At 46.9% G+C, this 13,487-nt stretch overlaps 1 protein-coding gene across 2 annotated transcripts in view; it reads left to right on the top strand.

The window, feature by feature from the left end:
* The window catches only part of LOC136572946 (NADP-dependent alcohol dehydrogenase-like), a 47,623-nt gene extending 40,015 nt beyond the window's left edge, over positions 1–7,608 (top strand). For both annotated transcript variants that reach the window (XM_066573990.1, XM_066573989.1), the window contains exons 6-9: positions 704–964; positions 1,109–1,244; positions 5,469–5,604; positions 7,263–7,608. In XM_066573990.1, coding sequence (XP_066430087.1) covers positions 704–964; positions 1,109–1,244; positions 5,469–5,604; positions 7,263–7,287 — 558 coding nt within the window. In that variant the 3' untranslated portion in view covers positions 7,288–7,608. The remainder of the gene's footprint in view (positions 1–703; positions 965–1,108; positions 1,245–5,468; positions 5,605–7,262) is intronic.
* The last annotated feature ends 5,879 nt before the right edge of the window (positions 7,609–13,487 follow it).

Raw genomic sequence — 13,487 nt, 5'->3', positions numbered from 1 at the left:
ACTGTTTATCTATTTGTTGGACTCTGTTTTGTACAAAAGGTTTGGTTGCGTAGCTACAAGGCCCACTTACACGCAAAGATGATCGCTCAAAATTTGTTCCAAAGATTAAAACTGACAGTTTTAGCTATCATTTTGCATAAGCTGCTAATGGGCACTAATGCCCATTAGCAGCTTATTACATTCATTTACATCTAAATAAGCCTCAAGGAGCTGAATGCAGACAATAGCATTTGGTCTGTTCTCTGCATACTGCTCCTTTGTTCTGCCAAGGGACTGCAAACTAAATACAATGCAACCAGCACTCGCGTGGAGAACACAGTGTGCGGTCCCTGTTATCTACTCTCCGTCTGAATGTTGGATTTTATGCTCACCTAAAAATCCTCGTTTGGTTAAAAAGTAAATGATGGTAACATTTACACGCAATGATTATTGCTCAAAAGCCATCGTTTGAGCGAATTTGGAGTGATAATTGTTGCTTGTAAATGGGCCTACAGTCTATCCTATAGGAACCTAAAATAGGTTATTTCATTTTTAACCAATTGTTTAACTGTGTCCCACTCTTTTAATGAATAATATTAATAGTTATATTTTAGGGACTTATTCTATGAATTATTCTAGCTTTTCTAGATCCTTTTTGCCTTTTGGTGATTTTAATTTCTAATATCATTAAATGTTTAACATCTGCTATTTTCCCTCTCCTCAGGTGACAAAGGGTTCAAGCTGTGCTGTGTTTGGCTTGGGAGGCGTTGGTTTTTCAGCAATAGCAGGATGCAAAGATGCAGGAGCTTCACGAATTATTGGAGTGGGATCACATAAGGAGAAGTTTCCAAAAGCCATGAAAATGGGAGCCACTGAGTGCGTAAGCACAAAGGATTATGAGAAACCCATTCATGAGGTCATTTGTGAGATGACTAATGGAGGAGTGGATTTTGCCTTTGAATGTACAGGACATATTTCGACCATGGTAAGAGGAAAATATCTGAAATAGTTGTGGAATACTTCCTGTTCGTGTTCGATAGTTGTAGGTCAATACAAGATGTGAACATTCCTCCAAGATCAAATATTGCCTCACAAACCTAGTAACAGATTGTCTATAACTTCTTTTTAGATGACTGCTCTTCAAAGTACATACCCCTGCAATGGTGTTGCTGTACTGCAGGGTGTGGTATCACCCCAGGACACCCTTCCTTTGCATCCAGGTTTGCTTCTTACCGGGCGCACACTGAAAGGATCTATATATGGAGGTAGGCATTTTTTGCAAAAATGTAAAAAAATCAATACGTCTCATTGACAAGAACATTTCATACTTTGTCGTGTTTCCTAGATAAAGGGTTCTCTTCTGATAGACAACCTCTTTCATGTAGGAGCTGCTGCAACCATGGCCAACTGAAAAGCCATTTGGGTTCAGTTGCAAGGAAAAGTAAATGAACCCTTTGAAATTACCTGAATTTCTGCATTGAATGATAATAAAATGTGGTCTGATTGTTTTTATGTTTAGCTAGATTACATCTTAGATAACAATCAAGCTGTCTGTCATTTTACGTTGGCTGATTATGGGGCCCAAGCCTTCCTCCGAACACTCGTTCTCCCTAGAATTAGATCATATAGAGGGACCAACAGTCAGCTGATGAATGAGCAGGCTCTCATTCATCAGCTAATTGGCTCATTTATGCAAGCAAATAAGTGCTCGCTGCTCCGTAGTACATATCCCATATGAACAGGTAGATGTACACTCATCCTACTGGGGACAAATGATCATATTAGTGATAGTTTGTCCTCATAAGTCAGTTCTCAGCCTGTGCAAAAGAAAATGAAAGCAGTGCAGATCACCACATGAGTGTACAACTACCACTAGTCTTTGTTCACATCTGCATTAGACGTTCTGTTCAGAGCCTCCATCACCAATTTCTGTGACAATCCAGGACAATTAGCACTGAATACAGCACTATTTGTACATTAATCCACAGTTTGACAAATTATCTACAAGTGGAGACAATTCAGAGCTGTTGCTTCATTCCGCAGGAGGTTCTCCACTTCTCTCTTCTTGCACTCAGCAACGCACCAGAGCATCATTTCACCTCTTAGCTCACTGTGACCCATTGTACTTTACGTTCTCCTTGTGTGGGTAGAAGTCGCTGCACAGACCTTTAGAATGCCGGCTCTTTTCTGGGTCAGGAAGTGGTAGGGAGGGAATCTCCCTGTTTTCACGCTCCCTGTGGGGTCTTGCATGCTCTGGCTCTCAGCCACTCCTTAGCTTGGATGCACATACAGCCCACACAACCTCTCAGTTCTTTATAACAATGGCAACCGCTACATTAATGGTTTCCTTTCTGCATCACTTTGTTCCAGGCTCAGGTTTCTTTATCTCCACATCAGGGCCAATGTTAATCCTACCAGCACAGCTCACGCAGTGACTGAGGTGGAGAATTGCTTCAGGGCAGAATGATTCAGCAATTTTCAGAGTGCTGAATCTCATGCATTTACACAAGCTGACTCTAGGGGGAGCAGTGCATAAACATTAGTATTCAGTAGAGATGAGCGAGCATACTCGTCCGAGCTTGATGCTCGTTCGAGTATTAGGGTGCTCGAGATGCTCGTTACTCGAGACGAGCACCACGCGGTACTCGTCTCGATTAAATGAGCACTGATCATTGAATTCAATGGAGCCAGCAATACAGCCGGCTCCATTGAAAGCAATGGGCTGCCGGCGATCGCGGGATGAATTGTCGGGAAGGGCTTAAATATATAAGCCCTTCCCTGCAATTCATCCAGAAATGTGTAAAAAAAAAAAATATATATACTCACCTTGTCCCGGCAGAACGATGTTAGCCCATTGAATTCAATGGAGCCGGCAATACAGCCGGCTCCATTGAAAGCAATGGGCTGCCGGCGATCGCGGGATGAATTGTCGGGAATGGCTTAAAAATATAAGCCCTTCCCTGCAATTCATCCAGAAATGTGTAAAAATAAAAAATATATATATACTCACCTTGTCCCGGCAGAGGGAGTTCAGCGCGGCTGGTCTGCAGTGGGTGTGAAGGGCGTGTTAATCAGACATGCCCCTGATTGGCTCAGCGCTGAGCTAATCAGAGGCAAATCTCACTCACACCCATTCATGAATTCATGAATGGGTGAGTGAGTGTTGCCTCTGATTGGCTCAGCACAGCTCTCAGCTGAATGACAGCAGTTCAGCACCACAGTGCAGGGGACAGCAGGAGAACACGCGGCTGTGCCCCAGCAGCGGAAGGGAGGTGAGTATTTTTTTTGTTTTTTAAATCACTTTTAATTCATTTCCAGGGAATGGCTTATATGTAAAGCCCTTCCCTGAAAAAGAATTCAGGTGTGCCAGCGGACCATTGTCTTCAATGGAGTCGCCGGCAGCAGCAGCAGCTCCATTGAAGAGAATGCCTGCATTTTTATTCTTTTTTACACTATAATCTTTCTTTTTCAAGTAGGGGCTTACATTTTTAAGTCCTTCCCGAAAATTCATCCCGCGCTCGCCGGCAGCCCATTGCTTTCAATGGAGCCGGCTGTATTGCCGGCTCCATTGAATTCAATGGGCTAACATCGTTCTTCTCTGCCACAGCTGTTACAGCTGTGGCAGAGGAGAACGATCGTTATGCTGACAGTGGGGGGGGGTGTCTCACTCTTGCCACTATTGTGGCTTAATAGTGAGACCTCGGAGCCCGAAATGCAGCCCTGCATGTTGCTCCTCGCCTGCCCTATCCATTTCTGTGTTTTTTACATGACTTTGGTGATTTGCTAAGATTTTCACAAATGAAAACCTTAGCGGAGCACCAGTCGTATACAAAAATGCTCGAGTCGCCCATTGACTTCAATGGGGTTCGTTACTCGAAACGAACTCTCGAGCATCACTGAAAGTTCGAGTCGAGTAACGAGCACCCGAGCATTTTGGTGCTCGCTCATCTCTAGTATTCAGCACTTAATATAGAGCAAACATTAGGTTATACAGGTTCCTGTCCTACAAATAAATTGTCAAGTAGACAGATGCAGATCCACCTTGCTACACACCATTTTTGGCTTTGCACTATCTTAAGTGGCAGCACCTGGGAAACCCCAGTTCTCATGCTTGAGGCCTTTATGGGATTCTGGCTTTGTGTATGATGGCTTGGGGACCACACAGCACAATCCTAGTAATGTGGCTACTGAGACTGTATTGGGCCAAGATGCAGTACCTGAAGATCTGAATAGGAGCGTAGTGAAAAAACAGGCTAGAGTCAGGGCTGGTAGTCTAGGTTCAAGGTAGCAGGCAATAATGAAGTCCAGAGTACATATCTGAAGTCAAGGAGCACAGAAGTCAAAATAGTCAAACTCAGGCAAGGGTCAGAATCAGAGCAAATACAAGCTACAAACTGGGGCTTTGCCACAAATAGCAGTATGAGCCCAATTGCTTAGCCTCCACTGTTGGGACAGGATTGGAGGGGGATGAATAGTGGGAGTGCACACTGTCTCTTTAAGGCACTGAGCGGGAGCCCTCCAGGCATAACTCAGGGAGTGAGCAGTGGAAAAAGCACAGTGGTGATGCCTCATGACCGCAGGAACGGCTGAGCCATGACGGAGGCACACTGTGACATAAAACATGAGTGTATACATTATATTCTTATATTTCAGTCCAGCGGCCACTGGAGTGGCGGTAACTGCTGAAGTGTTCAGTGGATGGAACAGAAAACTCCCTCAATGAGAGCAGCAGAAAGTACATGTCAGGTTTCCCTTAACTTGGATTTATGAGCTTCTTTGCAGGTCTTCATCTCGTTTCTGTCTATACCCAGACTATGTTAAATAAGGGTGTTACCTAAACATAAGCTGGAAGTGCCATCATTGTGCAAAAGTCCAGTACAGGAAATGTGAATTTTTCATATTTTTACTTTTCAGAATTTAAACCATCTTAAATAGTTTTTACCTTCCCAAATTTTTTGAGTAAATTAAAATGTTGCTTCACTTCTTAATGATTTGTTATTTCTATCTATTTATGTCACATCTGTGGCCTGCTTTCAGTATATAGATAGGATATACTGGTGTTGCAATTTTGTTTATGACTTTAAGGGCCTTTCACACAAGCAGAATTTTTCTGTACCTTATCCCGCAAATTCCACATAAAAATCTGCAAATCTCATTGGGGATTTCTGCATTACTGGCAGAAATAAGCCATTTTCATTTGACATCAAAATTCACATGGAGCCTGTCATAACCCCTTACCCGTGGGGCTGGTTGTATAGCTTTGCAGTCACAGCCCGGCTGACTCTGATGTATTACTTCAGTTTGTACTCCCCTCCATGCCCTATACAAGCTGTTATAATCTTGGCTTCCAGTGCGGTGAATGTGTGAAGTCCCTGCTGCTCACTGTCAACCAAAGCTGACTTCAGCAATAGACAGTGAAATTCTGATATTTTACTGTTACGCATTTTTCTAGGAAATATGGATAAAACCAATATTTATTTTTTGCCTAGGCTATAGGAGCGCCGGAATCACAAAATTGGTGCAAGATTATATGAGTAAAAAATTCACTCTGGACCATTTGATTAGCAAAAGGCTAAAACTGGCTGAAATCAATGAAGCATTTGATCTGATCCACAGTGGGACCGGGTAAGTACATAAAATACACAAATATAGATATGAGATTTGCATATGTGCAAACCATCACAGTACAGAGTATACATATATGGCGGTTATCGTGAGGCTGGCACTTAGATCTAATGTTGGGTTAGTACAGGGTTAGCAAAATTAAATTCCTCGTTTTATTGCGGTTATGTAATTCTCTAAAAAAATGTATATAAGGCTTATCAGACGCCAATGGAAAGGAATTTCATTGTATTTGCAATTACCCTGAAGTAGTTTAACCCCTTCCCGCAGCAGCCAGTCTTAGCCTTCTTAACCAAGCCCCATTTTTCAAATCTGACACTGGTAATAACTTTGGAAGGCTTTTACTTACCCAAGTAATTCTGAGATGGATTTTTTGTGACAAACTATACTTTTTTTCTAAACTAAATAATTTTGATAACCTCTCAGTATTGTAGTCCACCCATTCCATTTATTACTAAAGTTGCCCGCCAAGCTCTGATATGTCCTCCCTGAGTACTGGTGCCCAAAACTGTCCACAATATTCCATGTGTAGTCTGACCAGTGACTTGTAAAGAGGAAGAACAATGTTCTCATCATGTGCCCCATGACCTCTTTTGATGCACCCCATGATCCTATTTGCCTTGGCAGCAGCCGCCTGACACTTGTTGCTCCAGTCAAGCTTACAGTTAACTACAATCCCCAAGTCCTTTTCCATGTCAGTGTTTCCCAGCTGTTTCCCATTTAGTGTGTAATGGTCACGTGTATTTTCTCTGCCCATTTGCAGAACCTTATATTTATCAGTGTTAGGGCGCCCACCCACTGGCGATTTTTTTTTCTTTGCGTTTTGCGTTTTTCCTGCAGAGCAATTAGAATTGAATGTACTCCTGTCCACTGGCGTTTTGCGTTGCGTTGCGTTTTTTAACATAGGAACTGTCAGTTGCATATGTGTCCTTATTTTTCTCCTAATGCACCCATGAAAGTCAATGGAAATTAATCGAAAAGCCGCGAAAACGCCGCGAAAACGCTGCGTTTTTCACGCACGAAAATCGCAAATGCCAGTGGGTGGGCGCCCTTATCCTGATCAATGGGTCAGGAACGGTATCATTTCTGCATAGGGAGAGCACCATTTATGTAGAGCGACATGTCTGTGCCATGTCTTAAAAGACTGCCTGGAAAAACATGATATGAAGCAACACTTTGATATTGCAATATACTGTTTGATCATTCAAACAATCACAAATAGAAGTCCCATATGGGAACTAAAATGTAAAAATGACAGTTTAATAATGGTGTTTTGCTTGTTTTTTTATTTCACTCCACTTTAAAAAAATCAACTTTCAAAAGTTGAAACTACAACTACAAATTTCTAAGTGCATTATATAGTAATTTAAATAATGCCATTGAAAAATACAACTTGTCCTGCAAAAAAACAAGCCCCCAGATAACTACATTGATGGAGAAATAAGAGTTATGATTTTTTTTTTTTTAAATGGGAAACAAAAACAAAAAAATCCAGGTCATGAAGGGGTTAATATCATTCTTTGTTCATGGATGTCCAAATTAATGAATACATATTACAAAGCATGAGAACACTGTGCTCTTCAGAGAGCCCCTCAGGGCAGTCATACATGGTGATGGATTGTAAAATCCTTTAATTACTTTTTCCATCTTTCTTGTTGTAGGATTCGGAGTATTATGATATACTAATCACACTGCAAGTTGATAGTCTGACTCGGCCGATGGAGTTTTCCAGCATCTGTTTAATAACTATTAAATCCTATTTAGTACATATATGTAATACATGTTAAATCTATTAAAAACTGTTAAATCCTATCCTATTACATATATGTAATACAGTAGAGGTATTACATATAGGTGCCTATATCCTAGGCACCTATATGTAATACTTCTACTGTACATGGATATGCATCGCTATGTTTTCTGCATATGATGGTAGAAACAGTTTCTGAAATGGCTTTAGTATCATCATATAGAACTGTTAATCCAATAAAATCTAATTCTAATAAATATTGCTGGTTTGCTTCATTTTATTTTAAAGGATCTCTAGAGAATTTCCACTGTTAAAGCACACATATATTTAATGGGGTTTTCAGATTAATTTTTTTCTATTTACCTACCCCATTCCCAAATCTACACGTTAACATGAATATACTTACCATATAGATGCCACTACAGCATCTGACAGTAGAGATGAGCGAGCACCAAAATGCTCGGGTGCTCGTTATTCGGGACGAACTTTTCGCGATGCTCGAGGGTTCGTTTCGAGTAACGAACCCCATTGAAGTCAATGGGCGACCAGAGCATTTTTGTATTTCGCCGATGCTCGCTAAGGTTTTCATGTGTGAAAATCTGGGCAATTCAAGAAAGTGATGGGAACGACACAGAAACGGATAGGGCAGGCGAGGGGCTACATGTTGGGCTGCATCTCAAGTTCACAGGTCCCACTATTAAGCCACAATAGCGGCAAGAGTGGGCCCCCCCCCTCCCAAAAACTTTTACTTCTGAAAAGCCCTCATTAGCATGGCATACCTTAGCTAAGCACCACACTACCTCCAACAAAGCACAATCACTGCCTGCATGACACTCCACTGCCACTTCTCCTGGGTTACATGCTGCCCAACCGCCCCCCTCCCCCCCACAGCGCACACCAAAGTGTCCCTGCGCAGCCTTCAGCTGCCCTAATGCCTCACCACCCTCATGTCTATTTAGAAGTGCGTCTGCCATGAGGAGGAACCGCAGGCACACACTGCAGAGGTTGGCACGGCTAGGCAGCGACCCTCTTTAAAAGTGGCGGGGCGATAGCCCACAATGCTGTACAGAAGCAATGAGAAATAGAATCCTGTGCCACCGCCATCAGGAGCTGCACACGTGGGCATAGCAATGGGGAACCTATGTGCCACACACTATTCATTCTGTCAAGGTGTCTCTGCATGCCCCAGTCAGACTGGTAATATGTACCTTAACAGTAACCGCGTTGGTGGTAATGTGGTGGTGACTGCGGACCTAGTAGCGCGGTTTTATTTTGTTGGTTTTCGGAATGTGGCCAGGATTAAGTGGGCCGTGGCGGGGGGATGGTGGGGGGTCTCTCTTGTAGTGTCGGTAAAGGTGAAATTCTTGGACTGCCACCAGACGAACCAATGCAAAGGCATTTGCCAAGAATGTTTGTTTTCCCTGTTGGAGGAGGAGGGGGATGTTTTTGAGGCACTACGTGTCCTCTACACATGTCCGTGGTTATATGCACCTTTACAGTAACCGCGTTGGTGGTAATGTGGTGGTGACTGCGGACCTAGTAGCGCGGTTTTATTTTGTTGGTTTTCGGAATGTGGCCAGGATTAAGTGGGCCGTGGCGGGGGGATGGTGGGGGGTCTCTCTTGTAGTGTCGGTAAAGGTGAAATTCTTGGACTGCCACCAGACGAACCAATGCAAAGGCATTTGCTAAGAATGTTTGTTTTCCCTGTTGGAGGAGGAGGGGGATGTTTTTGAGGCACTACGTGTCCTCTACACGTGTCCGTGGTTATATGCACCTTTACAGTAACCGCGTTGGTGGGAAATGGCCTCGCCGCCATCATTTCTTTGGGAAGCCTCTGTTTCCACACCCCAGAGACATACCATTAGCAGCGGTATAGGCAGAGCCCAGAATTCGTAACATTTCAGCCGTAGCATTAGGACAGGCCCCACTAACATATCACTAGCAGCATTATAGCGGGAGCGCAGTCTTCGTTCCATGTCAGCAATAGTAGCACTCAAGACAGGCCCCACTAACATATCACTAGCAGCATTATAGCGGGAGCGCAGTCTTCGTTCCATGTCAGCAATAGTAGCACTCAAGACAGGCCCCACTAACATATCACTAGCAGCATTATAGCGGGAGCGCAGTCTTCGTTCCATGTCAGCAATAGTAGCACTCAAGACAGGCCCCACTAACATATCACTAGCAGCATTATAGCGGGAGCGCAGTCTTCGTTCCATGTCAGCAATAGTAGCACTCAAGACAGGCCCCACTAACATATCACTAGCAGCATTATAGCGGGAGCGCAGTCTTCATTCCATGTCAGCAATAGTAGCACTCAAGACAGGCCCCAGTAACATATCACTAGCAGCATTATAGCGGGAGCGCAGTCTTCGTTCCATGTCAGCAATAGTAGCACTCAAGACAGGCCCCAGTAACAATTCCGAAGCAGCAGTATAGTGGGAGCGCAGTCTTCGTTCCATTTCAGTAGCTGCGGTATAGCCAAGGCCCAAGTTACATTTATGTAGCTAAAGTGTAGGCCAACCCCACACACACTTCTGTACCATGAGTGCAGGTGAAGAACATACAAATTGCTATGATTACACTGTAGGTGAGGGCCCCAAAAAATTGGTGTACCAACAGTACTAATGTACCTCAGTAAAAATTGGCCATGCCCAACCAAGATGGCAAGTGAAACCCATTAATCGCTTTGGTTAATGTGGCTTAAGTGGTAACTAGGCCTGGAGGCAGCCCAGTTTAACGAAAAATTGGTTCAAGTTAAAGTTTCAACGCTTTTAAGAGCATTGAAACATATAAAAATTGTTTCGAAAAATTAGATGAGTGAGCCTTGTGGCCCTAAGAAAAATTGCCCGTTCAGCGTGATTACCTGAGGTTTCAGGAGGAGGAGCAGGAGGAGGAGGAGGAATATTAGACACGGATTGATGAAGCAGAAATGTCCCCGTTTTGGATGGTGAGAGAGAACGTAGCTTCCATCCGCGGGTGCAGCCTACGTATTGCTTACGTATCGCTGCTGTCCGCTGGTGGAGAAGAGAAGTCTGGGGAAATCCAGGCTTTGTTCATCTTGATGAGTGTTAGCCTGTCGGCACTGTCGGTTGACAGGCGGGTACGCTTATCTGTGATGATTCCCCCAGCCGCACTAAACACCCTCTCCGACAAGACGCTAGCCGCAGGACAAGCAAGCACCTCCAGGGCATACAGCGCTAGTTCAGGCCACGTGTCCAGCTTCGACACCCAGTAGTTGTAGGGGGCAGAGGCGTCACCGAGGATGGTCGTGCGATTGGCTACGTACTCCCTCACCATCCTTTTACAGTGCTCCCGCCGACTCAGCCTTGACTGGGGAGCGGTGACACAGTCTTGCTGGGGAGCCATAAAGCTGGCCAGGCCCTTAAAGACTGTTGCACTGTCTGGGCTGTACATGCTGCTCGATCTACGCACCTCCCCTGCTACCTGGCCCTCGGAACTGCGCCTTCTGCCACTAGCGCTGTCGGATGGGAATTTTACCATCAGCTTGTCCGCCAGGGTCCTGTGGTATAGCAACACTCTCGAACCCCTTTCCTCTTCGGGAATGAGAGTGGGAAGGTTCTCCTTATAGCGTGGGTCGAGCAGTGTGTACACCCAGTAATCCGTAGTGGCCAGAATGTGTGCAACGCGAGGGTCACGAGAAAGGCATCCTAACATGAAGTCAGCCATGTGTGCCAGGGTACCTGTACGCAACACATGGCTGTCCGCACTAGGAAGATCACTTTCAGGATCCTCCTCCTCCTCCTCCTCCTCCTCAGGCCATACACGCTGAAATGATGACAGGCAACCAGCATGGGTACTGTCAGCAGTGGGCCAAGCTGTCTCTTCCCCCTCCTCCTCATCCTCCTCATCCTCCTCCTCCTCCTCCTCCTGAACGCGCTGAGATATAGACAGGAGGGTGCTCTGACTATCCAGCGACATACTGTCTTCCCCCGGCTCTGTTTCCGAGCGCAAAGCGGCTGCCTTTATGGTTTGCAGGGAACTTCTCAAGATGCATAGCAGAGGAATGGTGACGCTAATGATTGCAGCATCGCCGCTCACCACCTGGGTAGACTGCTCAAAGTTTCGAAGGACCTGGCAGATGTCTGCCAACCAGGCCCACTCTTCTGAAAAGAATTGAGGAGGCTGACTCCCACTGCGCCGCCCATGTTGGAGTTGGTATTCCACTATAGCTCTACGCTGCTCATAGAGCCTAGCCAACATGTGGAGCGTAGAGTTCCACCGTGTGGGCACGTCGCACAGCAGTCGGTGCACTGGCAGATTAAAGCGATGTTGCAGGGTGCGCAGGGAGGCAGCGTCCGTGTGGGACTTGCGGAAATGTGCGCAGAGCCGGCGCACCTTTACGAGCAGGTCTGACAAGCGTGGGTAGCTTTTCAGAAAGCGCTGAACCACCAAATTAAAGACGTGGGCCAGGCATGGCACGTGCGTGAGGCTGCCGAGCTGCAGAGCCGCCACCAGGTTACGGCCGTTGTCACACACGACCATGCCCGGTTGGAGGCTCAGCGGCGCAAGCCAACGGTCGGTCTGCTCTGTCAGACCCTGCAGCAGTTCGTGGGCCGTGTGCCTCCTATCTCCTAAGCTGAGTAGTTTCAGCACGGCCTGCTGATGCTTGCCCACCGCTGTGCTGCCACGCCGCGCGACACCGACTGCTGGCGACGTCCTGCTGCTGCTGACACATCTAGATTGCGAGACAGAGGTTGAGGAGGAGGAGAAGGAGGAGGGTGCTTTAGTGGAAGAAGCATACACCGCCGCAGATACCACCACCGAGCTGGGGCCCGCAATTCTTGGGGTGGGTAGGACGTGAGCCGTCCCAGGCTCTGACTCTGTCCCAGCCTCCACTAAATTCACCCAATGTGCCGTCAGGGAGATGTAGTGGCCCTGCCCGCCTGTGCTTGTCCACGTGTCCGTAGTTAAGTGGACCTTGCCACTAACCGCATTGGTGAGGGCGCGTACAATGTTGCGGGAGACGTGGTCGTGCAGGGCTGGGACGGCACATCGGGAAAAGTAGTGGCGACTGGGAACTGAGTAGCGCGGGGCCGCCGCCGCCATCATAGCTTTGAAGGTCTCCGTTTCCACAACCCTATACGGCAGCATCTCAAGGCTGATAAATTTGGCTATGTGGACGGTTAACGATTGAGCGTGCGGGTGCGTGGTGGCGTACTTGCGCTTGCGCTCCAACACTTGCGCTAGCGACGGCTGGACTGTGCGGTGCGAGACATTGGTGGATGGGGCCGAGGACAGCGGAGGTGAGGCTGTGGGTGCAGGCCATGAGACGGTTGTGCCTGTGTCCTGAGAGGGAGGTTGTATCTCAGTGGCAGGTTGGGGCACAGGGGGAGAGGCAGCGGTGCAAACCGGAGGCGGTGAACGGCCTTCGTCCCACCTTGTGGGGTGCTTGGCCATCATATGTCTGCGCATGCTGGTGGTGGTGAGGCTGTTGGTGGTGGCTCCCCGGCTGATCTTGGTGCGACAAAGGTTGCACACCACTGTTCATCGGTCGTCAGGCGTCTCTGTGAAAAACTGCCAGACCTTAGAGCACCTCGGCCTCTGCAGGGTGGCATGGCGCGAGGGTGTGCTTTGGGAAACACTTGGTGGATTATTCGGTCTGGCCCTGCCTCTACCCCTGGCCACCGCACTGCCTCTTGCAACCTGCCCTGCTGATGCCCTTGCCTCCCCCTCTGAAGACCTGTCCTGAGTAGGCGTTGCACACCAGGTGGGGTCAGTCACCTCATCGTCCTGCTGCTCTTCCTCCGAATCCTCTGTGCGCTGCTCCCTTGGACTTACTGCCCTTACTACTACCTCACTGCAAGACAACTGTGTCTCATCGTCATCGTCCTCCTCACCCACAGAAAGTTCTTGAGACAGTTGGCGGAAGTCCCCAGCCTCTTCCCCCGGACCCCGGGAACTTTCGAATGGTTGGGCATCAGTGACGATAAACTCCTCTGGTGGGAGAGGAACTGCTGCTGCCCAATCTAAGCAGGGGCCCGAGAACAGTTCCTGGGAGTGTTCCCGCTCCTGAGCAGGTGTCATTGTAGTGGAGTGAGGAGGCTGGAAGGAAGGAGGAGCAGCAGACAGAGGATTCGGATTTGCAGCAGTGGACAGCGCAGAACTGTGGGTG

The sequence above is a fragment of the Eleutherodactylus coqui genome, chromosome 7 (genome assembly GCF_035609145.1).
Source record: "Eleutherodactylus coqui strain aEleCoq1 chromosome 7, aEleCoq1.hap1, whole genome shotgun sequence".
NCBI lineage: Eukaryota > Metazoa > Chordata > Amphibia > Anura > Eleutherodactylidae > Eleutherodactylus > Eleutherodactylus coqui.
The sequence above is the reverse complement of the archived record's forward strand: the minus strand, read 5'-3'. Positions and strand labels throughout refer to the sequence as shown.